At 43.6% G+C, this 26,570-nt stretch overlaps 1 protein-coding gene across 1 annotated transcript in view; it reads left to right on the top strand.

Annotated features, from left to right (window-relative positions):
* Positions 1–26,570, top strand: part of LOC135878581 (transmembrane protein 263-like) — a 323,702-nt gene continuing 297,132 nt past the window's right edge. Inside the window, exon 1 of the mRNA XM_065404285.1 lies at positions 1–110. Within this exon, the coding sequence (XP_065260357.1) occupies positions 105–110 (6 nt within the window). The 5' untranslated portion in view covers positions 1–104. The remainder of the gene's footprint in view (positions 111–26,570) is intronic.

Raw genomic sequence — 26,570 nt, 5'->3', positions numbered from 1 at the left:
ACATCGGGCAGGAGGAGCCGGGGACTCCGCAGCCGTCGCGTCCCGCTCAGTGCGCTGCTGCGCTCCATCGGCCCCGAGCTGCGGGAGGGCAAGAGCGCGCCGGCATGAAGGTGAGTAGGGGGCTCCTCCCCCTCCCGGGGAGTGCAGGGCTCGCCCCGCCCGCAGCCTTGGGGACAGGGATGGGTGTCGCCGCCTCCTTAGCTGGGCAGCAAGCGGGCTCTGGGAGTGGGGGGTCCCGGGGGCCACCTGCAGGGGGAGGAAGAGCAGAATGTGGGCAGCGAAGGCTCGTCTCCCCCAGGCTATTGGGGAGCAAGGAGCAGTGAGGGGCATTCCTGCAGGGGCCTCCCTCCACCTGCAGCTGCAGGCAGCGAGGGTGCCTCTGGTTAATGGCATTCTGTGCTTGCTTTTGCTTGATTTACGAAGTGTGGGATGGTGTTAGTGATGGGCAGGGCGCTGACAGCTGGGATTCTGTTGCATGTCATCAGTTTATTATAATTGCCGCTAATCAGTCTGGGGCGCGTAGGAGCGAAGTGGGTTGAAAAGTGTATCAGCTTTGCAGGGCGCTCTTTTGTGGAGCACCGGTTGTGCTGCTCTTGCTGTACAAAACGCAGGTAACGACTCGGATCCTGCCTCATGAAGCTTACAGTCTCTGGATTGTAGCCTCCCTTTTATTGGGCTTTAATTCATCTATTCTTCCCGTTAATGATCTTCTAGACGTGACATTTAAATAATGCTTTCCATTTGGAGAACTCAGCAGACTTTTTGAAAACTAGGTATACTTGGGTCACATCACCTATCAATGGAATGTGTGTGAGCACATTTTGGGCAGGACGTGGTAGTTCTTAAACAGCTCACAGCAATGCTACCTAACAGTTTAGGATAGGAAAGAAAGAAGGAAGAATTCCACATTCACTTGACATTGCAGGAAAATGCAAGGAAAGCAAAACTTAACCCAAAATGGTTTCAGACTAGGATTCCAAGATCCACCCCCTACTGTTGAAGATCCCATCCTTCAAGAAGTGGTCAGGTTCTCATCTTTATGACTCATCTTTAAGAGTTCTCTTAAAATCAATCCTTGCCACTACAGCTCCTTTAAATCAGTACTGATTCAGGAGGCTAAATTACTAGTGCAGTTTTTTGTAGCATGCTTGATTTTTTTTTTCTTGGTCAGTAACTCATCTAAGTAACTGATCAGGCTTAATTATGCTTAGCTTATGACCTCTAAGGAGATCATTCTAAGGTGATTTGGCAGCAAATGGCCAAGAAACATGCAAGTACCAATTGTCATCTTACTCCATAGTTGTCAGTTACTATTTCATTTGTGAGTTCTGTTTGGGCATGGGGAAGAGCAGAGGTACTTGTATTTGATGCTATAGAAATTAAAGTTTCTAGAACCCTCTAGTTTCGTATGATTTGTTCTATTGGTTTTGCATAATGTTGCCCCTTGAACAAGTTTACTGTCTAGTGAGGAAGAAAGGAAGATTGATTTATTTTAGGCTCTTCACTGAAAACAGGACTAGCTAGGAGGTCAAATAAGGTTTGTCTTCGCTTCTTTACCCCTTTCCTATGTTCCTGTTTTCCTGGGGAGGGACTCCCCAGCTTTTCCTACTACCTCCTGCAAAGAGTTGTGTGGACAATCTTTACATCTTTCATAGGTTCTTTTAAAGTCCTCCACCTCCAGGAATAGCTCCAGTGTCTGCATCTGTTGTTGCTGCTCCTAGCCTTTCCAAACAGCTCAGTTCCAAACTTGCCAGTTTCATGGCCGTCCTAGGGCTCTCAATAGCAGTGGGCTAACCAGAGTCATGCCAATTTCACTTTCTGGGTGCTTGGGAACCTTATGTGCAGTGGCCAAGGCAGGCACTAGAGCTGCCTGGGTTGTAAAAACAGCACTGTATCAGTTCTGATTTGGAAATATTATCTTCACAGTACCCTGAAAAGTGACTAACAACGGCATTGTGGATTTTCATGTTCATTATCCCTTAATGACTTTGTGTCAGATATGCTCTATTTACAAGCACAACTGACTTTCCTAACTATCTTCTCTGCAGACACAATCTGGCATGAAGCAGAGTTCTCATCTTCTCATGCATCTTCCCCAGCAATAAAGGTTGTGTTGGCCAAATTAGACTGTAAAGTATTTGGGGAAGGGACTATGTGTTTTCCTTTGTGTTTGTACAGGACCTAGGACAATGGGAGATTAGACACTACTGTAATGTAAGTAACTATTCAGGTCTTGTACTTCAACCTATGTATCCAGTCTACTCCATTTTCCTCAGTGTGTGCCCTCAGGGACACTTATGCCATTTGTGGCTGTGCACACCGGTGTCACTGATTGGAACATTATTAATGATTATCCTGATGCACAAGCTCAGTCCTGCAGAGCCAACACAGCTAACATAAGTTCAAAAAAAAAAAAAAAAAAAAAGGGCAATGAAGATTTATTTTAGTCCCTAAAGTCAGAAGATATGCCTGATATACACAGTAAGCACATCTCTGCAGTAAGAAGGTGCCATTTTTATCTATATATATTATAATCAGAGGTTAAATGCAATTTGTTCTTAAATTATGCAGAAATTGATGTTTTAGCCTAATTCTTCATATCACATACACAGTCTTACAAAAGAAAGTTTGCTATTTTCCAGTGTGTGGAGTGGTTTTATTTCCCCCCCAACCCCTGACATTATGGGATTTTTCTGTCTCTGAATGCTTGTTACTTTAGGCTAAAAAGAATCCTATGGCAGCATGGGACAACCAAAAATCCACTCCAAGCAAATATAATTAAACTGCTTAATGCATCTGGACAAGTTGCTGAGTTATCTTTAAAACCAAAACCCATTGAAGTGCTTGCTGAACAGCACATCCATCTGAGGCAGAAAATGAAAAGTTTTCCTGCAGGCACCGTTTCCTTGAAGAAAGAAGAAATGGATAATTTTTCTGATATGCCTATTACTTTTTCTAAATTCTTCCTGTCTCTACTTAGTTGTGCACTTTACTCCACTTAGGCCATGAGCATTCTCACCGATCTTATGTGAGCTCATCCCAAAAGGCAGTACAGGATATGTCTGTACCAGGATAATTAGTATTGTTTTAGCTCCGGTCCCCTCCCTGATAGGTGGGTACACAGAAGATTTTCATTGATTGGGAGATTGGTCTCTATTGAATATTCCATCAATAAAGGCTTTTATGACCAACCAAATCAGTCCACTCATGAATATATCCAAATATAAAGCAATGTGCAGATAGAGAGGTTTTAGGATGGATAGCATACTCTCATATCCTTAAACCTAATGGAAAACAAATATAGAATTCAGTCAGTGGAGCACATCAGAGCAAGTCACAAATTGGTTGGCACTGTTTCAAGAATCCTCTGCACCCAAATTTTAGAGAATTTGGTTAGATCTTTTGTACCACCTCCTTTATGTAACTACTCGTGTGCATATAGTTCATGACCATAATAAGGTAGGTGCCTGCCCATTTTCCATATGTGGCATTTCAGATTTCTGTAATTTTGCTTCTGATCAGTGACCTAAGCATTTAGATCAGTCAATTTCTTAATAAATCAGATCCGTCAATGTGATCTAACTACCTAGTTACAATAATGCAGATGCCCCCAAACCGTCCCCTTATTTCAAAATAACTTTCATAATCTTGCAGTGTGCCTGTCGTCCTGTGTTCATTTGTTTGTTACACAGAATGAGAAGGCATAATTCGTGACCTTGGGTTAAGCCCTTGGGTCTTGTTTAGTTCACCTAAATTCAATCCTTAGCATAAGTTTATCACACTAGGCCTCATATTAATAAAACAGCCCTTTATATCCCAGCAAAACCTAACAACACAACTTATTTGCAGGGGCGGGGATGGATTGTTAGGGAGCTTCCCCCATGCAGACCCTGGCTAACCCCTAGCCTCTCCCATTCAGTCAGGCACATCTGCCCATGTCCCCATGTGTCCTTGCACTCCCTGTTCTACATGTGTTCCTCCACAGACACCCACTCCCCCTATCTCTATGTGGCCCTGCACCTACTCCCCCTGCCCCTATGTGTCTCTGTCCCCCCACTCAGCCAACCCCCATCCCTATGTGGCCCTGCACCCCCTCACCATGTGGCCCTGCACCTTCCTCCCCCCTGTGGCCCTGTGCCTCCACTCCCATTCAGCCCCTGCCCCACTTTGTCCTCCCCCACTAGCCCTTATGAACCCCCATCTGACCCCCACCCCCCTCCAGCAGCCCAATGCTGTCTGTCTCCCCATAGTCCCTGTCTCCTGACCTGGCCTGACAGCCGCTGTGAAGAAGGCAGGCTCTTTCTCTTCCCTAGCTGGCGGGCAGCTGCTGTGCTGTTCTGTTGCCACAGCACAACTTTCCAGCAGAAGCTTTTTTCTGCAAAAATTATTAAAAATATGTATGGCTCGTTATTTATGCGCACACGCAGTGGTGCAGAATTCCCCCAGGTGTAGTAATATTAATCCTGCCTAGCAGAGCTGGTTTCTTGACCATTTAAATGAAATTTACTCAGTCAAGGAACAACTGTTCTGTCCATCTGTAGTCCGGAGATTAACTTGCACTTCAACAGAAGCTTGTTTACAAACATTAAAGATTTTTCTTTCCCTATCATTCCAGCTGAACTCCAACATGCTGGGAACCAACAACATTCACTCATAGCCTTTGATAAGGCTGTGTGTGGAGATAATACTGTTTAAAGCAAATGAGTTCAAAAGGCTTCATTGCTATCTGGTTGTGTTTGTAAGCAAACCTGTGGGAAAGATGAAATTGGCTTTGCTCTGCCAATGTACCATGAAAGATGCATAAGACTTTTCTTAACCCCACTCCCCTAATCAAGAAGACCAAGGATTTATTTAGTCAGAGATTGACTGTCCAAAACAAAGAGAACTCTCAAACTTTTTATTTCCAGGTTATGAATTATAGGCTTTACATCTTCAAAAACAAAAATATCTTGATGCAACATGAATATACTGAGAACTGCAAAGGGGCTAATGCAATATCCCAGCTTAATAAACATTGTTATCTTCAATTTTATGGGGTGGCCTTTACAATAAGTCTTTACAATAAGTTTGTGTGAATCCTTCATTCAGTTTGCTTGTAAGGAAATGCCATTTACCTTTTGCTCACTTGTTCAAATGGAGATTCTGTGAAACTCACATGTCTTCAATGAATACGTGGGCAACTGTCAAAAGGGGAACGGTCTAACTCCTAAAAAAGAAAACTATTTCTTTGAGAGAGGTGTGGGTTGTTTATTTAAAGCCATTTTAAAATCCGCACTATTAATAAATTGATTACTTGTCTGCACAGTGGTTTATACAGCACTAGTCATGTTTCTCAAGAAAAGTAATCCTTTTTAGAGCGAGCGGCTCTTCTCCATCTGGTAATGGATTCAATGCAACATTAACTTGTTCTTTCCCCATTTTGGCTTTCATTCCTTTCTCCTTGCTAAAGAATATTTAGATAAGTGAGATGTATTCAAGTTGGCAGGGCCTGATGAAATTCATCCTAAGGTACTTAAGAAACTGGCTGAAGCAATCTCAGAACTGTTAGCAATTATATTAGAGAACTCATGGAAGATGCGTGAGGCCCCAGAAGGCTGGAGAAGGGCAAACATACTATCTGCCTTTCAAAAAAGGGGAACAAAGAGGACCTGGGGAATTATAGACTAGTGAGTCTAACTTCGATACCTGGAAAGATACTGGAACAAATTATTAATCAGTTCGTAAGCACCTACAGGATAATGGGGTTATAAGTGATAACCAGCATGGGTTTGTCAAGAACAAATCATGCCAACTGAACCTAATTTCCTCCTTTGCCAGAGTTGCTGGCCTAGTGGATAGGGGGAAGAAGTAGATGTGATATATCTTGATTTTTAGTAAGACTTTTGACACAATTCCACATGACATTCTTATAATGGACTAAATCTGCAGCAAGGGAGATTTAGGTAAGGTATTAGGAAGAACATTCTAACTAGAAGGGTAGTTAAGCTCTGAACTAGGCTTCCAAGAGTGGTTGTGGAATCAACATCATTGAAGGTTTTAAGAAGAAATTGGACAAACACATATCAGGCCTGGTTTAGGTTTACAGGGGGCTGGACTACATGACGTCTTGAGGTCCCTTCCAGCCCCACATTTCTGTGATTCAGAGGATATTATGTACCAAAGAGCACCTAATAACCTATTTGTATGCAGCCCAGATCTTCATTGCTAGAACAACAAGTCCAATCTCACCCAGATTAGTAGTGATCAAAAGTTATCACTACCTGACAGGTCTTTAGAAGCTTGTGTGAAATAAAGTGTTGGTTGGGGTCTACTTTCCAGGGGACTTCCTCACATAGCCCATCAGCACAGGTGTTAGTTTTCGGAAGAGAGAACAAAGATTCAATAGGCTATTGAAATGAAACTATCCTTACTGACAGAAGTGGTCCTTGCAGGTCGGATTGAGGCCCATCAGTGGGTGCAGTGTTGGAGAACCTCGCAGCGCCACTGCCGATGATGAACCTATTCTATAGATAAATAAAACTTCAGTCTGGAAGGCTCTGAATCTACCACTTGTGAGCAATACATCCACTTAAAAAAGCAACCCACCAAATTAAGAATTCAAATTTGGGGCCAAAGCTACCCAGAAGGTCTCTTTACAAAAAGTCTTTGTTTAATTTGCTGCCTTTAGGAATAAGCATCCAGCCATCAAAAACACCAGTGCTTGTTGTGTGATAAATAAAGCAGTCCACATTTTTGTCTACTGTTAGTTACCTGGGTCCCAATTCATAGAATCATGGAACTGGAAAGGACCTTGAGAGGTCATCTAGTCCAGTCCCCGGCACTCGTGGCAGGACTAATTATCTAGACCATTCCTGACAGGTGTTTGTCTAACCTGCTCTTAAAAATCTCCGATGATGGAGATTCCACAACCTCCCTAGGCAGTTTATTTCAGTGCTTATCCGCCCTGACAGTTAGGAAGCTTTTTCTAATGTCCAACCTAAACCGCCCTTGCTTCAATTTAAGCCCATAGCTTCTTGTCCTATCCTCAGAGGTGAAGAAGAACAATTTTTCTCTCTCCTCCTTGTAACAACCTTTTATGTACTTGAAAACTGTTATCATGTCCCCTCTCAGTCTTCTCTTCTCCAGACTAAACAAACCCAATTTTTTCAGTCTTCCCTCAGAGGTCATGTTTTCTAGACCTTAATCATTTTTGTCGCTCTTCTCTGGACTCTCTCCAATTTGTCCACATCCTTACTGAAACGTGGCGCCCAGAACTGGGCACAATACTCCAGCTGAGGCCTAATCAGCGCAGAGTAGAGCGGAAAAATTACTTCTCGTGTCTTGCTTACAACACTCCTGCTAATACATCCCAGAATGATGTTCGCTTTTTTTTTTTTTTTTTTTTTGCAACAGTGTTACACTGTTGACTCATATTTAGCTTGTGGCCCACTATGATCCCCAGATCCCTTTCTGCAGTACTCCTTCCTAGGCAGTCATTTCCCATTTTGTATGTGTGCAGCTGATGGTTCCCGCCTAAATGGCGTACTTTGCATTTGTCTTTATTGAATTTCATCCTATTAACTTCAAACCATTTCTCCAGTTTGTCCACATCATTTTGAATTTTAATCCTATCCTCCAAAGCACTTGCAAACCCTTCCAGCTAGGTATCGTCCACAAACTTTATAAGTGTACTCTGTATGCCATTTTCTAAATCATTGATGAAGATATTGAACAGAACCGGACCCAGAACTGATTCCCGCGGGACCCCACTCGTTATGCCCTTCCATCATGACTGTGAACCACTGATTATTACTCCCTGGGAACAGTTTTCCAACCAGTTTTGCACCCACCTTTATAGTAGTTCCATCTAGGTTGCATTTCCCTAGTTTATTTATACGAAGGTCATGCAAGTATCAAAAGCTTTACTAAAGTCAAGATATACCACGTCTACCACTTCCCCCGTCCACAAGGCTTGTTACCCTGTCAAAGAAAGCTATCAGGTTGGTTTGACAGGATTTGTTCTTGACAAATCCATGCTAACTGTTACTTATCACCTTATTATCTTCTAGATGTTTGCAAATTGATTGCTTAATTATTTGCTCAATTTTCTTTCCAGTTAAGCTGACTGGTCTGTAATTCCCTGGGTTGTCCTTATTTCCCTTTTTATAGATGGGCACTATATTTGCCATTTTCCAGTCTTCTGGAATCTCTCCTATCTTCCATGACTTCTCAAAGATAATCATTAATAGCTAAGATATCTCCTCAGTCAGCTCCTTGAGTATTCTAGGCATAGGCGCCGACTCCGTGGGTGCTCCGGGGCTGGAGAACCCACAGGGAAAAATTGGTGAGTGCTCTGCACCCACCGGCAGCTCCTCGCCCCCCTGCCCAGCTCACCACTGCCTCCGCTCCGCCTCCACCTCCTCCCCTGAGAGGCCGCGTGCCTGCTTTCCCCCCTAGCTCCCAGCGCTTGTGCCGCAAAACAGCTGTTTCACGTGGCTGGGAGGGAGGGGGGAGGAGCGGGAATGCGGCACGCTTGGGGAAGAGGCGGGGCCGGGGTGGGGATTTGGGGAAGGGGTCCAATAGGGGCAGGGAGGGGGCGGAGTTGGGGCGGGGGACTTTGGGGAAGGGGTTGGAATCAGGGCGGGGCAAGGGTGGAGTCGGGGCTGGGGCGGGGGGGTGCAAGCACCCACCAGTGCCGGGGAAAGTTGGCGCCTATGATTCTGGGATGCATTTTGTCAGGACATGGTGACTTGAAGACATCTAATTTGTCCAAGTAATTTTTAACTAGTTCTTTCCCTATTTTAGCCTCTTCTGATCCTATCTCATTTTCACTGGCATTCACTACGTTAGATGGCCAATCATCAACCTTCTTGGTGAAAACCGAAACAAAGAAGTCATTAAGCACCTCTGCCATTTCCACATTTTCTGTTGTTGTTTCCCCCCCCTCATCAAGTAACGGGCCTACCCTCTCCTTGGTCTTCCTCTTGCTTCCAATGTATTTGTTGAATGTTTTCTTGTTATCCTTTGTGTCTGGCTAGTTTGATCTTGTTTTGTGCCTTGGCCTTTCTAATTTTGTCCCTACATACTTGTGTTATTTGTTTATATTCATCCTTTGAAATTTGACCTAGTTTCCACTTTTTGTAGGACTCTTTCTTTGATTTTTAGATCATTGAAGATCTACTGGTTAAGCCAGGGTGGTCTCTTGCCATACTTCCTATCTTTCCTACGCAGTGGGATAGTTTCCTTTCGTGGCCTTAATAATGTCTCTTTGAAAAACTGCCAACTGTCTTCTATTGTTTTTCCCCTTAAACTTGCTTCCCATGGGACGTTACCTACCAACTCCCTGACTTTGCTAAAGTCTGCCTTCTTGTAACCCATTGTCTTTATTTTGCTGTTCTTCCTCCTACCATTCCTTAGAATCATGAACTCTATCATTTCATGATCACTTTTACCCAAGCTGCCTTCCTCTTTCAAATTCTCAACCAGTTCTTCCCTGTTTGTCAAAATCAAATCTAGAACAGCCTCTCCCCTGGTAGCTGTCTCCACCTTCTGAAATAGAAAATTGTCTCCAATACATTCCAAGAATTTATTGGATAATCTGTGCCCTGCTGTGTTATTTTCCCAACAGATGTCTGGGTAGTTGAAGTCCCCCATCACCACCAAGTCCTGTGCTTTGGATGATTTTGTTAGCTGTTTAAAAAAACCCTCATCCACCGCTTCTTCCTGGTTAGGTGGTCTGTAGTAGACCCCAACTGTACGGGGAAGTTTTGGCAAACCAGTAAAGTGCCTGAAACCACTATTGCTTATTGCTAAAAGCAGACAAGTCAGCAGGCTGTAAAGTGGCCATGCAGCAGGCTTAGCTTAACCAAGGCAGGAGGGGGTTTTGGGTGCCACAGAAAGGGCAGCTTGACCCTGCGTCCTTCCTAATAAGAATTGTGTTGAAGTTGCTGATACATGCATTTTAGGGACCTCAAGGCTGCAATCTCTTGGGGGGGGGGGGGCGGGGGGGGGAAACCCACACCCGGTTAATCAGTAATCAGAAGGAAACCTCTTGCTTGACCGTTGAAACTGCTTGCTTAACAAGGTTTTTTTAAGTGACATGTCATTGTATTACTAATGTGTAAATAAGGGGAAAAAGTTTTGAGGACTGGACTCTCTCCCTCTGGATGCATCTTGTGTTCCCCACCGGCAGATGGGCTGCCGCTGTGCCACTCGAGAGCCACACTCGGCTTCGGTAACTATCAAAGGTTGGGGGTGTTTTACTAACCTGTTGCAGATGTGTGTAAGTGCTTGAGACTAAGTAAAGTTTATCTTTAAGTGAAAGCCCTCTTGTGTTGTCCTGTTTGTGCCAGGCATCTATCGGTCGGACGGCCGTGTCTCCCCTGATTTATTTCCTGACACCACCTTGCACGGAGTAAAAGTTACCAAGAGCTTTGGGTTAAAAGAACCCCGGGTAACACTACCATGACATCACCCTTGCTTTTTACCCCTTTTATTCTTACCCAGAGACTTTCAACAAGTCTGTCTCTTATTTTCATCTCAATCTCAGTACAAGTGTATACATTTTTAATATACAAGGCAACACCTCCTCCCTTTTTTCCCTGCAAGACCTTCCTGAGCAAGCTGTACCCTTCTATACCAATATTCCAGTCGTGTATTATCCCACCAGGTCTCTGTGATGCCAACTATGTCATAGTTGTGTTTATTTACTAGCATTTCGAGTTCTTCCTGCTTATTCCCCATACTTCTTGCATTAATATACAGACATCTAAGATACTGATTTGATTTCCCTCCACACAGTTCTGTCTTGTCTCTCCTTTATCCCTGCTATAACAGCCCATGCTCCCGCAAAATTCCAAACCTTCTCCCAGGTCTCCATGTTCTTGACTTACTTGTGGGCTTTGGTCACCTGCCCCCTTTGAATCTAGTTTAAAGCTCTCGTCATTAGGTTAGCCATTCTGTATCCAAATATGTTCTTCCCCTTCCTCAATAAGTGGACCCCATTTCTGCTTAGCAGTCCTTCTTCCTGGAACAGCATCCCATGGTCAAGGAAGGTACTTAAGTATGTGACTTTGCTAGGACTGCTCATATGCTTAAAGTTAGGCATATGTTTAAGTACTTTCCTAAATCAGTGCCTTAATGTGTATTTTCAGAAGTTTCTATAGTAGAAGTAGTCAAAAAAAGTATTGGTTAAATGTTAATTTTTGGGGGAGTGTGTAGGGAGCACAATTAATTACATGCACAGAAATCAGATATTTCGAAAGTCAGTCACATGTGCCCAGTGTTGTTAATTTTCCCTCAACATGGCTTCCTTAAGTTACTGAGAGTGAAACTGTGGCCCCATTGAAGCCAATGGGAGTTTTGCCATTTGCTTAATAGGATGGCTGAGAAAATAATTGAATAAAGGCCTGTATCTTTAAGTGAATGATTATTCATTGAACTAGTTCAGCTGAATTTCTTTTGCTGTGCACGTCTCTCTGTGTGCACCTCACTGGAATGGCGCTTGCTGATTTCATTAGGAAAATGAAGCACTGCACGTGTGCAGTATTTCATCACGTCTAATTTCATTTATTCAAATGGAGCAAAGATCACACTCAGCATTGAGTGCTCTGTGCCTGACAAGCTGGAAGTTTCTAAAACAAAATGGACTTTTTAGAATGTTTTAAAAAAACCATCCAATTTTCAAATTTTATTTTTGCTTTTATTTTATTTTTTTACCTTTACTGAAGTCAAATATCTCAGTGGATAGTCTTCCAATATTTTCATAGCCATTCACTTTTTGGCTGTGGTAATACATGGAAAACATCAGTTCAAGAGGAGGCTTTTGAAGGGAGTAATGTGTGTCTGTCTGTCTGATGTACCTATACAGCCCTCATTGCCATAGCATCTGAGGCGGTCATAGAATCATAGAATATCAGGGTTGGAAGGGACCTCAGGAGGTCATCTAGTCCAACCCCCTGCTCAAAGCAGGACCAATTCCCAACTAAATCATCCCAGCCAGAGCTTTGTCAAGCCGGGCCTTAAAAACCTGCCATGCGGGCAGGGGACTGGACTCGATGACCTCTCGAGGTCCCTTCCAGTCCTAGAATCTATGAATCTATGAATAAGGAGATTCCACCACCTCCCTAGGTAACGCATTCCAGTGCTTCACCACCCTCCTAGTGAAATAGTGTTTCCTAATATCCAACCTAGACCTCCCCCACTGCAACTTGAGACCATTGCTCCTTGTTCTGTCATCTGCCACCACTGAGAACAGCCGAGCTCCATCCTCTTTGGAACCCCCCCTCAGGTAGTTGAAAGCAGCTATCAAATCCCCCCTCATTCTTCTCTTCTGGAGACTAAACAATCCCAGTTCCCTCAGCCTCTCCTCATAAGTCATGTGCTCCAGCCCCCTAATCATTTTTGTTGCCCTCCGCTGGACTCTTTCCAATTTTTCCACATCCTTCTTGTAGTGTGGGGCCCAAAACTGGACACAGGACTCCAGATGAGGCCTCACCAATGTCGAATAAAGGGGGACGATCACGTTCCTCGATCTGCTGGCAATGCCCCTACTTATACAGCCCAAAATGCCATTAGCCGTCTTGGCAACAAGAGCACACTGTTGACTCATATCCAGCTTCTCGTCCACTGTGACCCCTGCAGTTCTGCAGAACTGCTACCTAGCTATTCGGTCCCTAGTCTGTAGCTGTGCATGGGATTCTTCCGTCCTAAGTGCAGGACTCTGCACTTGTCCTTGTTGAACCTCCATCAGGTTTTTTTTGGCCCAATCCTCTAATTTGTCTAGATCCCTCTGTATCCAATCCCTACCCTCTAGTGTATCTACCACGCCTCCCAGTTTAGTGTCATCTGCAAACTTGCTGAGAGTGCAGTCCACACCATCCTCCAGATCATTAATAAAGACATTAAACAAAACCGGCCCCAGGACCGACCCCTGGGGCACTCCGCTCGAAACCGGCTGCCAACTAGACATGGAGCCATTGATCACTACCCGTTGAGCCCGACGATCTAGCCAGCTTTCTATCCACCTTACAGTCCATTAATCCAGCCCATACTTCTTTAACTTGGCGGCAAGAATACTGTGGGAGACCGTATCAAAAGCTTTGCTAAAGTCAAGGAATAACACATCCACTGCTTTCCCCTCATCCACAGAGCCAGTTATCTCCTCATAGAAGGCAATTAGGTTAGTCAGGCATGACTTGCCCTTGGTGAATCCATGCTGACTGTTCCTGATCACTTTCCTCTCCTCTAAGTGCTTCAGAATTGATTCCTTGAGGACCTGCTCCATGATTTTTCCGGGGACTGAGGTGAGGCTGACTGGCCTGTAGTTCCCCGGATCCTCCTCCTTCCCTTTTTTAAAGATGGGCACTATGTTAGCCTTTTTCCAGTCATCCGGGACCTCCCCCAATCGCCATGAGTTTTCAAAGATAATGGCCAATGGTTCTGCAATCACATCCGCCAACTGCTTTAGCACCCTCGGATGCAGCGCATCCGGCCCCATGGACTTGTGCTCGTCCAGTTTTTCTAAATAGTCCCGAACCACTTCTTTCTCCACAGAGGGCTGGTCACCTTCTCCCCATACTGTGCTGCCCAGTGCAGCAGTCTGGGAGCTGACCTTGTTCGTGAAGACAGAGGCAAAAAAATCATTGAGTACATTAGCTTTTTCCACATCCTCTGTTACTAGGTTGCCTCCCTCATTCAGTAAGGGGCCCACACTTTCCTTGACTTTCTTCTTGTTGCTAACATACCTGAAGAAACCCTCCTTGTTACTCTTAACATCTCTTGCTAGCTGCAACTCCAAGTGTGATTTGGCCTTCCTGATTTCACTCCTGCATGCCTGAGCAATATTTTTATACTCCTCCCTGGTCATTTGTCCAATCTTCCACTTCTTGTAAGCTTCTTTTTTGCGTTTAAGGTCAGCAAGGATTTCACTGTTAAGCCAAGCTGGTCGCCTGCCATATTTACTGTTCTTTCTACACATTGGGATGGTTTTTTCCTGCAACCTCAATAAGGATTCTTTAAAATATAGCCAGCTCTCCTGGACTCCTTTCCCCCTCATGTTATTCTCCCAGGGGATCCTGCCCATCAGTTCCCTGAGGGAGTCAAAGTCTGCTTTTCTGAAGTCCAGGGTCCGTATTCTGCTGCTCTCCTTTCTTCCTTGTGTCCGGATCCTGAACTCGACCATCTCATGGTCACTGCCTCCCAGGTTCCCATCCACTTTTGCTTTCCCTACTAATTCTTCCCGGTTTGTGAGCAGCAGGTCTAGAAGAGCTCTGCCCCTAGTTGGTTCCTCCAGCACTTGCACCAGGAAATTGTCCCCTACACTTTCCAAAAACTTCCTGGATTGTCTGTGCACCGCTGTATTGCTCTCCCAGCAGATATCAGGGTGATTAAAGTCTCCCATGAGAACCATGGCCTGCGATCTAGTAACTTCTGCTAGTTGCCGGAAGAAAGCCTCGTCCACGTCATCCCCCTTGTCTGGTGGTCTATAGCAGACTCCCACCACAACATCACCCTTGTTGCTCACACTTCTAAACTTAATCCAGAGACTCTCAGGTTTTTCTGCAGTTTCATACCGGAGCTCTGAGCAGTCATACTCCTCTCTTACATACAATGCAACTCCCCCACCTTTTCTGCCCTGCCTGTCCTTCCTGAACAGTTTATATCCATTTTTAATGTATTTATCTTCACAACACCCCGGTGAGGTACGAAAGGGCTATTATGCCCATTTTACAGATGGGGTACTGAGGCATGGGGCAGATTTTCAAAGGCATTTAGGTGCCTAAAGATAGTGGGAATTTTCAGAAGTGCCTAAGCAGGTCAGGCACCTAACTCCCATTGAAATCAGTGGAACTTAGATGCCTAACCTTCTCAGGTGCCTTTGCAAATCCCATTAGGCACCTTTCTGCATCTTCAGGCACCTAAATCCCTTTGAAAATCTGGTCCAGAGAGACCAAAAGAATTTGCACAAGGTCACACAGGAGGTGTGTTCCAGAGCAGGGAATTGAACCCAGGTCTCCCAGTTCTAGGCTAACACCCTAACCCATGGACCATCCTTCCTCTTCATATGTGATAAATATAATAGTAAACTGAACAGGAGCTCAAGGATGGATTGGACCCTACCTGACAACATCTGGTAAATGGAGTGTGTGCATCTCTAGGTCAAATTCACCCTTTGCAGATGACCGGTTGTGATGGTCTTCTCAGGACACCCAGAACTGTAAACCACTGTATTACCCCACAGCCTCAGTAAGGGTACATCTACACTACCCGCCGGATCGGCGGGTGGTGATCGATCTATCAGGGATCTATTTATCGTGTCTAGTGTAGACGCGATAAATCGATCCCCGATGGCTCTGTCGTCAACTCCTGTACTCCACCATGGCGAGAGGTGGAAGCGGAGTCGACGGGGGAGCGGCAGCAGTCAACCCTGCGCCGTGAGGACGCGAGGTAAATCGACCTAAAATACATCGACTTCAGCTACGCTATTCTCGTAGCTGAAGTTGCATATCTTAGGTTGACCCCCCCGCCCCAGTGTAGACCAGGCCTAAGAATGAGCTTTACTGGATGTCAGACTGTGTGTCAGCTTGCTGCTACATGAGTCTGTCTGTCTCAGCAGCAAACTCCTTGAGTCTTTGCCAGTCTAAGGCTTTGTCTACACTAGCACTTTTGTTGGCAAAACTTTTGTTGGTCTGGGTGTGGAAAAAACCACACCCCTGACTGACAGAAATTTCACCGACAAAAGTGCCAGTGTGGACAGCGCTATGTTGGCGGGAGATGCTTTCCTGCCAACATGGCTACTGCCTGCTCATTGGGGTAGTTGCATGGAGCAGCTACACAGGAGACCTTACAGCAGTGTAGCTTCAGTGGTACAGCTGTGCTGATGTAAGGTCCATAATGCAGACATAGCTTTAACCTTGCTGTGCAGTTAACAATCAGTGAACTCCAGTTCCCAAGTTCCCCAAAGATGTGTTCTTGCAGTGTCCAGTTCCTCTCAATGAACACTCTCTCACAGAAATTACTAAATTTGCTGTTTCTAACGAGACAGAGTACACATCAGGCTTTTGCTTTATAAATCACACAGAAATAAATTACCAGGACCAGACAGGACTCATCTAAGAGTTTTTGAAGGAACTCAAATATAAAATTGCAGAAGTGTTAACTGTGGTATGTAACCTATCACTTAAATCAGCTTCTGGACCAGATGACTGGAGGATAGCTAATGTGATGCCAATTTTTAAAAAAATGCTTCAGAGGCAATCCTGGCAATTACAGGATGGTAAACCTAACTTCAGTACCAGGCAAATTGGTTGAAACTATAGTAAAGAACAGAATTATCAGACGTAGATGAACATGACATGTTGGGAATCTGTATGGCTTTTGTAAAGGGAAATCATGCCCCACTAGTGTATTAGAATTCTCTGAGGGGGTCAACAAACATGTGGACCAGGGTGATCCAGTGGATATAGTGTACTTGGACTATCAAATTTTTTTTGACCAGGTACTTCACCAATGGCTGTTAAGCAAAGAAAGCAGTCATGGGATAAGAGGGAAGGTCCTCTCCTGGATCAGTAACTGGTTAAAAGACAGAAAACAAAGGGTAGGGATAAATGGTCAGGTTTCAGAATGGAGAGAGGTAAATAATGATGCATTAGAATTGGAAAAGGTACAGAGAAGGGCAACAAGAATGATTAGGGTCATGGAACAGCTTCCATATGAGAAGATATTAAAAAGACTGGGATCATTCCGCTTAGAAAAGAGATGACTAAAGGGGGGTATGATAGAGGTCTATAAAATCATGACTGGTGGAGAGAAAGTGAATAAGGAAGTGTTTTTTACTCCTTCGCATAACACAAGAACCGGGGTCACCCAATGAAATTAACAGGCAGCAGATATAAAACAAACAAAAGGCAGTACTTCTTAACACAACTCTGTCAGCCTGTGGAACTACATTGCCAGTGGATGTTGTGAAGGCCAAAACAATGAAGGGATTCAAAAAAGAATTAGATAAGTTCGTGGAGGATAGGTACATCAATGGCTATTAGCCAAGATGGTCAGGGATGCAACCCCATGCCCCAGTTGCCAGAAGCTGAAGTGGACAACAGTGGATGGATCTCGATAACTGCCGGTTCTGTCATTCCCTCTGATGTACCTGGCATTGGCTATTGTCGGAATACATTATACTGGGCTAGATGGACCACTGATCTGACCCAGGATGGCCGTTCTTATCTTCTTAGCTGAGGACTCACTTTATATGTCAATAGAACAACACTGAGACCTGTTGTACCCAAGGAAATTAGGTTGCTATAACTACATTACTCAGGGGTGTGAAAAATCCAGTGAAAATTCTCCTGTCTAACTAGCTACTGCCTCTTGGGGAGGTGGATTAAGTATGCTGATGGGAGAAGCTCTCCCATCAGCATAGGTAGCATCTTTATTGAAATGCTACAGTGGCATAGCTGCAATGGTGCAGTTGCGCCACTGCAGAGCTTGAAGTGTAGACAAGCTCTGAGATTGTTCTTTGTTAATAAATTTATTCTGGGTTTTACTATGAACTGATTTAAGTGATACTAAGCAAGAGAAACAGACCGGTATGCTTACAAACAAAACAAAACACAGGCTAAAAAATTACATTTTAGTAAGTTACAATCTTTGCCTAAGTAGTTTTCTTACGCATGTCAAGTTACCAGCATCTCTATCCCTTCAGGCCAGGGGACCCTCTGTTCACAGAATCAAAAGGTGCTATTCCCTTTGTTCCCTAAGTGATGGATAACTAAATGTCTTTTTGCTCCCCGTATATTACCCAAAGTGCATTTGTCTCCGGCTCAGGATCCAGGAAGGGTTCCTGGGGTACAGACAGTGTCTCCTGGTGTGCTCATTAAACTGCTGCTTGTTAGCTTGATAGCTTTGTTTACTGTGTTTATAAATGCACTTTCATTGTTCTCAGCCAGTCATGGAACCAATCAAACCGATTAAATACACTTTCCTTTTTTCTAGGGCAGGCTTGGATTATGCATTGTTTTTAAAATGTGTTTGGGAGGCATATTTCCAGCACTCTCACAACCGTTTGTACACAACCCATACATGCATCACACGATGATTTTTTTGGACCAGTATGTTACCAGTTTACATACCTTACATGACACCTTTTAGATACATTGTATGCCAACTGTGTGTTGGGGGTGTAATGTGCGTCAGGCCTGTATGAGTTATGATCTGGTGGGTGGTCTGCCAGATGCCATTGAGGGGCTCCCAGGCTCAGACCCAGCATAAGGTCTATGTATCTCTATCTTGAGAGAGTAAGTGGGGATTTAAGAGGTTCCTGGGCTTCTTGCTGGCCCTCTGATCCAGGTTGAATTTCACCCTGGATGGTTTGGATTCACTGTTTTTGAAGTTGGTTTATTCTTCACTTCACGTTTTTCTCAATATGATGGTACTGTGTCGGTAGGTTATCAAATCATTTCACTGAGACAAGCGAAATGGCATATGCCCTCACTTTCAGCATTTGACGTTTGCCACGAGTGGGTCTTGTAAATGATTTAGTAGATTTTAAAGAAAATTTTAACTTTTATGTCATAAGTGGGCCTGACTTAATGTCTTTGGTAGGAAAAATTATTACCTCTTCTGTTTTCACAGCAACAGAACCACTCGGTATATTGAGCTGACACTGTTGATAGGACATTGGAGATGGAAAAGCCTTTAGGTGCCATCCAGTCCATCCCCTCAGCTCCCCGGGTGGCCAAAGTAGGATTGATCCCTATTGTATGTTCAGAAGGGATTTATTTTGTTTTGTCCAGTTCTGTTGTTTGTTTGAACAATGGGACTTTTGCAGTTTCCTTTGGGGAAACAAGATCTCTTCATTAGGAAAAGTGTAGACTAACTTTTCTATTGTCATTTCATTCCATCCCTCCAGTTCTCACGCTGAACAATTTCTCTCTCTGAAGTGTTTACACCTTACAAATTCCTCTAGAGCTCAGAGTCTCCTTCATTAGAGACACAAGGTGGGTAAAGTCATGTCTTTTATTGGGCCAACTTCTGTTGATGAGAGAGAGATGCTTTTGAATTACACAGAGCTCTTCTTCAGGTTTGGGAAATGCACCCAGAGTGTCACAGCTAAATCCAAGCTGGAACAAATTGCTTAGCATAAGTAGTTATTTCAAGGGACTATTCAAGGTGAAGTGGCCTGGGCCGTTAACACCCCTTCAATCATGGGGATGGGGGGGAAGGAAGGCAGAGGAGGGGGAAATAAAGGCAGCTTGTGGTGGGGGAGAGTTGGTAGTGAGTTATAGATTGAATTTCAATAATATATAATCCAGTAACAGGCACCAAACCCTGCCAGAACAACAGATGCAAAATCTGCAGACATCTCCACTGCTACAATGATCAACACCCCCAACAACACACCTTTCAAGATCCTACACATGCCTCAAACAACATGTAATATGCCTCGTCCAGTGCATTAAATACCCCAATAGCAACTATGTGTATAAAACCAGGCAATCACATCACTATGCTCTCGAATGAACTCACACAGGAAAATAAGACAAAATCACCATATGTGCTGTGCTTTCACAAAGCAGTCACTATATCTGAGCTATCAGTCCTCATCCTCAAAGGAAAACTGCACAACACATTCAAAAGTCGAACCTCAGAGCTTAAATTCATAACTCTGCTAAACACTAAAAAATGGACGGAACACAGACACTGGATTTATGGCTTATGACAACACGGTGTAACCCACTAACCCCTTTTTGGTCCTAGGACTGCAGTGGTGTTAACGGGCCACTCTACCTTGATTGATCCCTTACAATATTTGCTAACTACTTATGCTAAACTAACTAACTATTTAGCTGTGATGCTCTGAGTACCTTTCCCAGACCAGAAGCTCTGTGTGGCTCGATAAGCATGCCTCTCTCACCAACAGAAGCTGGTCTAATAAAAGATATTACCTCACCCACCTTGTGTCTCTAATATCCTGGGACCAACATGGCTACAACAACACTGTCACATAGCCAAGCTAGACAATATGTTGGTCTTTTAAAAAAGATTATCATCATAATAATTTTTATTGCCGTCTTTCTGGTGTTGAGATGTCTAGGGCTGTCTGGTGTTCTGGTGCTGTTGATTTGTCAGTGTCCCAACTTGCAAAAAAATGTAAAATTATAAATGAAATGTCACATTCAGCATTTCTATTTCCATACTCCTATCGTGTGCTTGGGGAAATTATAACTCTGCAATTCAAATTCCCATTGGGCTGAAACCTGGCACAGAAGTTCTCATTACAACAGAACCTTGTAAAATTAAAAACAAAATCTCCGTCAAGAGATTTCCTTAAACCCAGATGAGTGCTAAAAAAAAAAATCCTATTTATGGTTACTGATCAATTTTCACTTTCTGCAGAAAATCCAGCAGCTTTGGAAACCCCTCAAGTAAGGACATACGGTCAATAGGGTTGCCTGAACCAATGGCACTTTCCTATGTAATTTAGAAAATATGATATTGAACAAAACTGACTTAAATCCACAGTATGCTGAAAATTCACTGCTGAGGTATAGAACATCCAGTCGCAACCATTTCCCTTTCACACATACTACAACATGCCTTGATATTTTGGTTTCATCTCTAATATCTGAGTGTTCCATGTGATATCTGAGCAATAATGTGTGGGGAAGTATTCAGTTACATGGCTAACTAAGGCTATGTCTACACTACTGACTTTACAGCGGCACAGCTGCAGCTGCACTGCTGAAAGGTCTCCTGTGTAGCTGCTCTATGCCAGCAGGAGAGAGCTCTCCTGCCAATATAAATAAACTCCCCACAATGACATAGCGCTGTCCACGCCGGCGCTTTTGTTGGTGAAACTTATGTCAGTCGGGGGGGGTGTTTTTTTCACAGTCCTGACCGACAAATGTTTTGCCAACAAAAGTGCTAGTGTAGACAAAGTCTTAGTGCCGTATGTGCAGTAGGAAGGCCTTGTACCCTCAGACACTCAGTGCAGGTGTCCAGTTTAATTGCACCACTTTGTGTGGTGTTTACAAAATAAATAGTAACCGTTTTAAACAAAAGGCAAAAATATTTGCAATGTTATTATTGGGACACTATAGAAAGATGAATTATGAATGTTCCCTTTCATACCAAACTGATCTAAAAGTGACTTATCTAGGGATTACCACAACCCTTTGTCTCTACAGACCAAAGGATATGCAGTAGTTGCTTAGCAGTACACAGCACAACTGTTTCATAGGTGGAGGACCAACATTGTGTTTGGTGCTGTCTGAATATAGAGGAAGGTAATTGTCCCTGCTCTGGGGATCTTACAAGTGAAATTGTATATGGAGGGTTATAGTCTGCGCTGGCATTAGTGGGGATTAATCCATTTACTTGAGTGGAGTTGTGCCTGCTTACAACACCAGGACTGAATTTGGTTCAGGCAGGACGGTCCAAGGGGGTTGTTTAATCTGATGAAACTTGACACAAGAAGAAGTGTGACCGCAGATATTTTAAGGAGAAATTTTTGAATGGAAGAAGGAGGCTGCTTTGTGAGCAGCGAAAGAGACAGGGTTCTAAGCAGAAAGTGCAGCATTTGAGAGAGCATGAAGAGTCACATGGGAGAAGGGAACAAATAGGTGGGAGCAGGGCATTCAGGAGGGAGGAGCAAGGAAACATGATGATCTAGCTAAGGAAAGAGATGTTAATTGCCAAAACTGGAATTTGAGTGGGAGTCTAGAACTAATGTTCTGCTTCTACAACCTTTTCCAGAGTTAAAATACTACACTTAATATGGGCTTTAAAATCCTTGGGCTTCAGTTTTGAAGTCAGTGGAGTTACTCCAAACTTACTATACTGCAAAGGACAACTGAATTTCTCTCATGTAGAGATAAAATCATGACTGTTTTGTAAACCACTTCCAGGACCGGCTCCAGGGTTTTTGCCGCCCCAAGCGGCGGGAAGAAAAAAAAAAGCCGCAATCGCGATCGGCGGCACAGCAGCAGCAGCTCCACCACACCGCTTTCTTCTTCGGCGGGAATTCGGCGGCAGGTGCTTCCCTCCGAGAGGGACCCGCCGCCAATTGCTGCCGAACAGCCCGACGTGCCGCCCCTTCCCCTGGGCCGCCCCAAGCACCTGCTTGCTGGGCTGGTGCCTGGAGCCGGCCCTGACTACTTCTGCTAATCGTGGGAGACCTAGGTTCAAACACCTGCTTTGGAGCAGGGACTTGAACCCAAGTCAGAGACCCCATATCTCCCCCAGGTGAGTGCCTTACCCCCCAGGCTATACTATATTCTGGGATGAGTCTCATTCAGTTTCTTCTGTTGAAGCTATTTCACATTGTATAAATAATTAGCTATTCACTGGTGCAGGGACTAGAACCCAGGTGTCGCTTCTCTTTGCCTCCCTTCTGTGTGAGTTCCCTAACCCCTGGGCTATAGAATCACTTTCTCGCTCGTCCTCCCTCCCCAAATCAGTATTAAGTATTTCATAGAAAGTGGAACAGATTGAACAGGAAAGATTGAAAATGACCCACCCCAGAATACCCTATAGCTTGGTGATTAGGACATTCACCTGGGAGAGCAGAGCCCTGGGTTCAAGCTCCGTCGCCCAAGTGGGGGATTTGAATCTGGGTCTCCCACATCCCTGTTGGGCTAAAAGTTACAAAAGTGGCACCACCACCAGTTATGCTCTAGGAATTATTCTGGGAAAGTTCTATGGCCTGTATTATACCAAATTTACGGTCCATTTTGGTCAATTTCACGGTCATCGGATTTTAAAAATAGTCAATTTCATGGTTCAGATGTTTACATCTGAAATTTCATGGTGGTGTAACCATGAGGGTCCCGACCCAAAAGGAGGTCAAGAGGAGATTGTAAAGCTCTTGTAGGGGTGTTGCAGGATTGCCACCGTCACTTCTGTGCTGCCTTCAGAGCATCGCTCTGAAGGCAGCATCTTTGGAGCTTCATGTAGTCGGGGGGAGGTTTCCGGTGGTGGGTGTGATGGGCCCCCTCTCCCTGCCAAGAGCAGCAGTGCAGGGGAAGAGGAAGTCCCATCCCTCCCCAGCCCTGCCAGGTCTAGCAGCTGAAGACTGGTGCAGGGTAGGAGCCCCCGGCTGGAGCGCCCCCCGGCCCTGCCCCTCCCTCTCCCCTACAATGGCTAGGTTTCATGGGGGAGATCTGATTTTTACGGTCCATGATGCATTTTTAATGGTCCTGAATTTGGTAGGTCCCTAGTTATACAGGAGGTCAGACAAGATGCTCCCAATGGTCCCTTCTGGACTTGGAATCTCTGAAAATCACTACCTCCTCCACGTATGTTGCTATGTGATTCTAGCCCAGACAATCAAAGTGAGACTTTTTGTTGCATGTTGGAATGGTTCGTGTTGACATTTTAGATTTTTTTTTTTTTCATTTCAACCAAAAGAATTCACTAAAATAGACATGAATTTGTAAAAAAAAATTTGGTCAACCCAAATCTGCATTTATTTATTTTTTTGGTGGAAAAAGTTTCAGATTAATTTTTTTGCTCTGCTCCCATGGTGACATCTTATAATGATGAATGCTCCTCAATGTGTTTCCTGTAAATGCATGTAATTCTTTGCACTTTCTTAAGAATATTGGTTTGAGGGCATGAAAGTTTATTTTAATGACTTTTACAATATGTGAAAATACTGGTCACAGGGGGCAGCCAAGTTATCCCATTAATCACCTGGCCATCTGGGGGGAAAAAAGCTAAATATTTAGATTCTGTTGGCCAAACACTTGGTTGAAAATATGGGCCTTGTATGAAGTTAATAGACAGTCTTTTTAACTTCTCATATGGAAGCAGTTCCATGCCGCTAATCACTCTTGTTGCCTTTCTCTGTACTTTTTCCCCATTCTGTTATATCTTTTTTGAGATGGGGTGAGCAGAACTGCATGCAGTATTCAAGATGTGGGCGTACCATGGATTTATATAGTGGCATTATGATATTTTCTGTCTTATTATCTATCCCTTTCCTAGTGTTTCCTAACATTGTTAGCTTTTTGACTGCTGCTGCATATTGTGCAAATGTTTTCAGAGAAGTATCAACAGTGACTCCAAGATTTTTCTTGAGTGGTAACATCTAATTTAGACCCCATCACTTTGTGTGTATAGTTGGGATTATGTTTTCCAGTGTACATTACTTTGCATTTATCAACATTGAATTTCATCCGCTATTTTGTTGCCTAGTCACTCAGTTTTGTTAGATCCCTTTGTAACTCTCTTAACAGTCAACTTGGAACTTAATTATCTTGAGTAATTTTGTAACATGTGCAAACTCTAGCATCTCACCGTTCTACCCCTTTTTCTAGATCACTTTATGAATATGTTGAACAGCACTGGTCCCAGTACAGATCTTTGGGGGACCCACAGTTTTCTCTGCTATGAAAATTGACCATTTATTCCTACCCTTTGTTTGCTATCTTTTAACAAGTTACTGATCCATGGGAGGATCTTCCCTCTTATCACATGACTGCCTACTTTGCTTAAGAGCCTTGAATGAGGTACCTTGTCAAAAGCTTTCTGAAAGTCCAGGTACACTATATCAACTGGATCACCCTGGTCCCATGTTTGTTGACTCTCTCAAAGAAATCTAATAGATTAGTGAGGCATGATTTCCCTTTGCAAAAGCCATGTTGACTCTTTCCCAATATGTCCTCTATGTGTCCAATAATTCTGTTCTTCACTGTAGTTTCAACCAGTTTGCCTGGTACTGAAGTTAGGCTGACTAGCCTGTAATTGCCAGGATCACCTCTGTAGCCTTTTTTAAAAATTTGGCATTATGTTACCTATCTGCCAGTCATCTGGTACAGACACTGATTTAAGCAATCAGTTACATACCACAGTTAGCAATTCTGCAATTTCCATAATATAATTAAATTTAATATCCCTGTGGCAGGAAAAACACCACAGCGGCCCAACATTGTAGCATTTAATTTCAGAAAGGAGAACCACTCAAAAATGAGGAGGTTAGTTAAACAGAAATTAAAGGGTACAGAGCCAAAAGTGAAATCTGTGCAAGCTGCGTGGAAACTTTTTAAAGACACCATAATAGAGGCTCAGCTTAAATGTATATCCCAAATTAAAAAAACATAATAAGAGAACCAAAAAGAGCCACTGTGGCTAAACAACAAAGTAAAAAAAACGAGAGGCAAAAAGGCATCCTTTAAAAAGTGGAAGCTAAATCCTAGTGAGGAAAATAGAAAGGAGCATAAACACTGGCAAATGAAATGTAAAAAATACTATTAGGAAGACCAAAAAATAATTTGAGGAACAGTTAGCCAAAGACTCAAAAAGTAATAGCAATTTTTTTTAAAGTACATCAGAAGCAGGAAGCCTGCTAAACAACGAGTGGGGTCACTGGAGGATCGAGGTGCTAAAGGAGCACTCAAGGACGATAAGGCCATTGCGAAGAAACTAAATGAATTCTTTGCATCGGTCGTCACGGCTGAGGATGTGAGGGAGATTCCCAAACCTGAGCCATTCTTTTTAGGTGATAGATCTGAGGAACTGTCCCAAATTGAGGTATCATCAGAGGAGGTTTTGGAACAAATTGATAAACTAAACAACGATAAGTCACCAGGACCAGATGGTATTCACCCAAGAGTTCTGAAGGAACTCAAATGTGAAATTGCAGAACTACTAACTGTAGTCTGTAACCTATCATTTAAATCAGCTTCTGTACCAAATGACTGGAGGATAGCTAATGTGACGCCAATTTTTAAAAAGGGCTCCAGAGGTGATCCTGGCAATTAGAGGCCTGTAAGCCTGACTTCAGTACCGGGCAAACTGGTTGAAACTATAATAAAGAACAATATTGTCAAACCTATAGATGAACATAATTTGTTGAGGAAGAGTCAACATGGTTTTTATAAAGGGAAGTAATGCCTCACCAATCTACTATAATTCTTTGAGGGGGTCAACAAGCATGTGGACCAAGGGGATCCAGTGGACATAGTGTACTTAGATTTTCAGAAAGCCTTTGACAAGGTCCCTCACCAAAGGCTCTTACGCAAAGTAAGCTGCCACGGGATAAGAGGGAAGGTGCTCTCATGGATTGGTAACTGGTTAAAAGATAGGAAACAAAGGGTAGGTATAAATGGTCAGTTTTCAGAATGGAGAGAGGTAAATAGTGGTGTCTCCCAGGGGTCTGGTCTGGGACCAGTCCTATTCAACATATTCATAAATGATCTGGAAAAAGGGATAAACAGTGAGGTGGCAAAATTTGCAGATGATACAAAATTACTAAAGATAGTTAAGACCCAGGCAGACTGCAAAGAGCTATAAAAGGATAACTTAAAACTGGGCAATTTAATGTTGATAAATGCAAAGTAATGCACATTGGAAAGCATAATCCCAACTATACATATAAAATGATGGTGTCTAAATTAGCTGTTACCACTCAAGAAAGAGATCTTGAGTCATTGTGGATAGTTCTCTGAAAACATCCACTCAATGTGCAGCGGCTGTCAAGAAAGCGAACAGAATGCTGGGAATAATTATGAAGAGGATAGAAAATAGTACAGAAAATACCATGTTGCCTCTATATAAATCCATGGTACGCCCACATCTTAAATACTGTA

The sequence above is a fragment of the Emys orbicularis genome, chromosome 4 (genome assembly GCF_028017835.1).
Source record: "Emys orbicularis isolate rEmyOrb1 chromosome 4, rEmyOrb1.hap1, whole genome shotgun sequence".
Lineage (NCBI taxonomy): Eukaryota > Metazoa > Chordata > Testudines > Emydidae > Emys > Emys orbicularis.
Note: the sequence above shows the minus strand (reverse complement) of the source record. Positions and strands in the feature narration are given on the sequence as shown.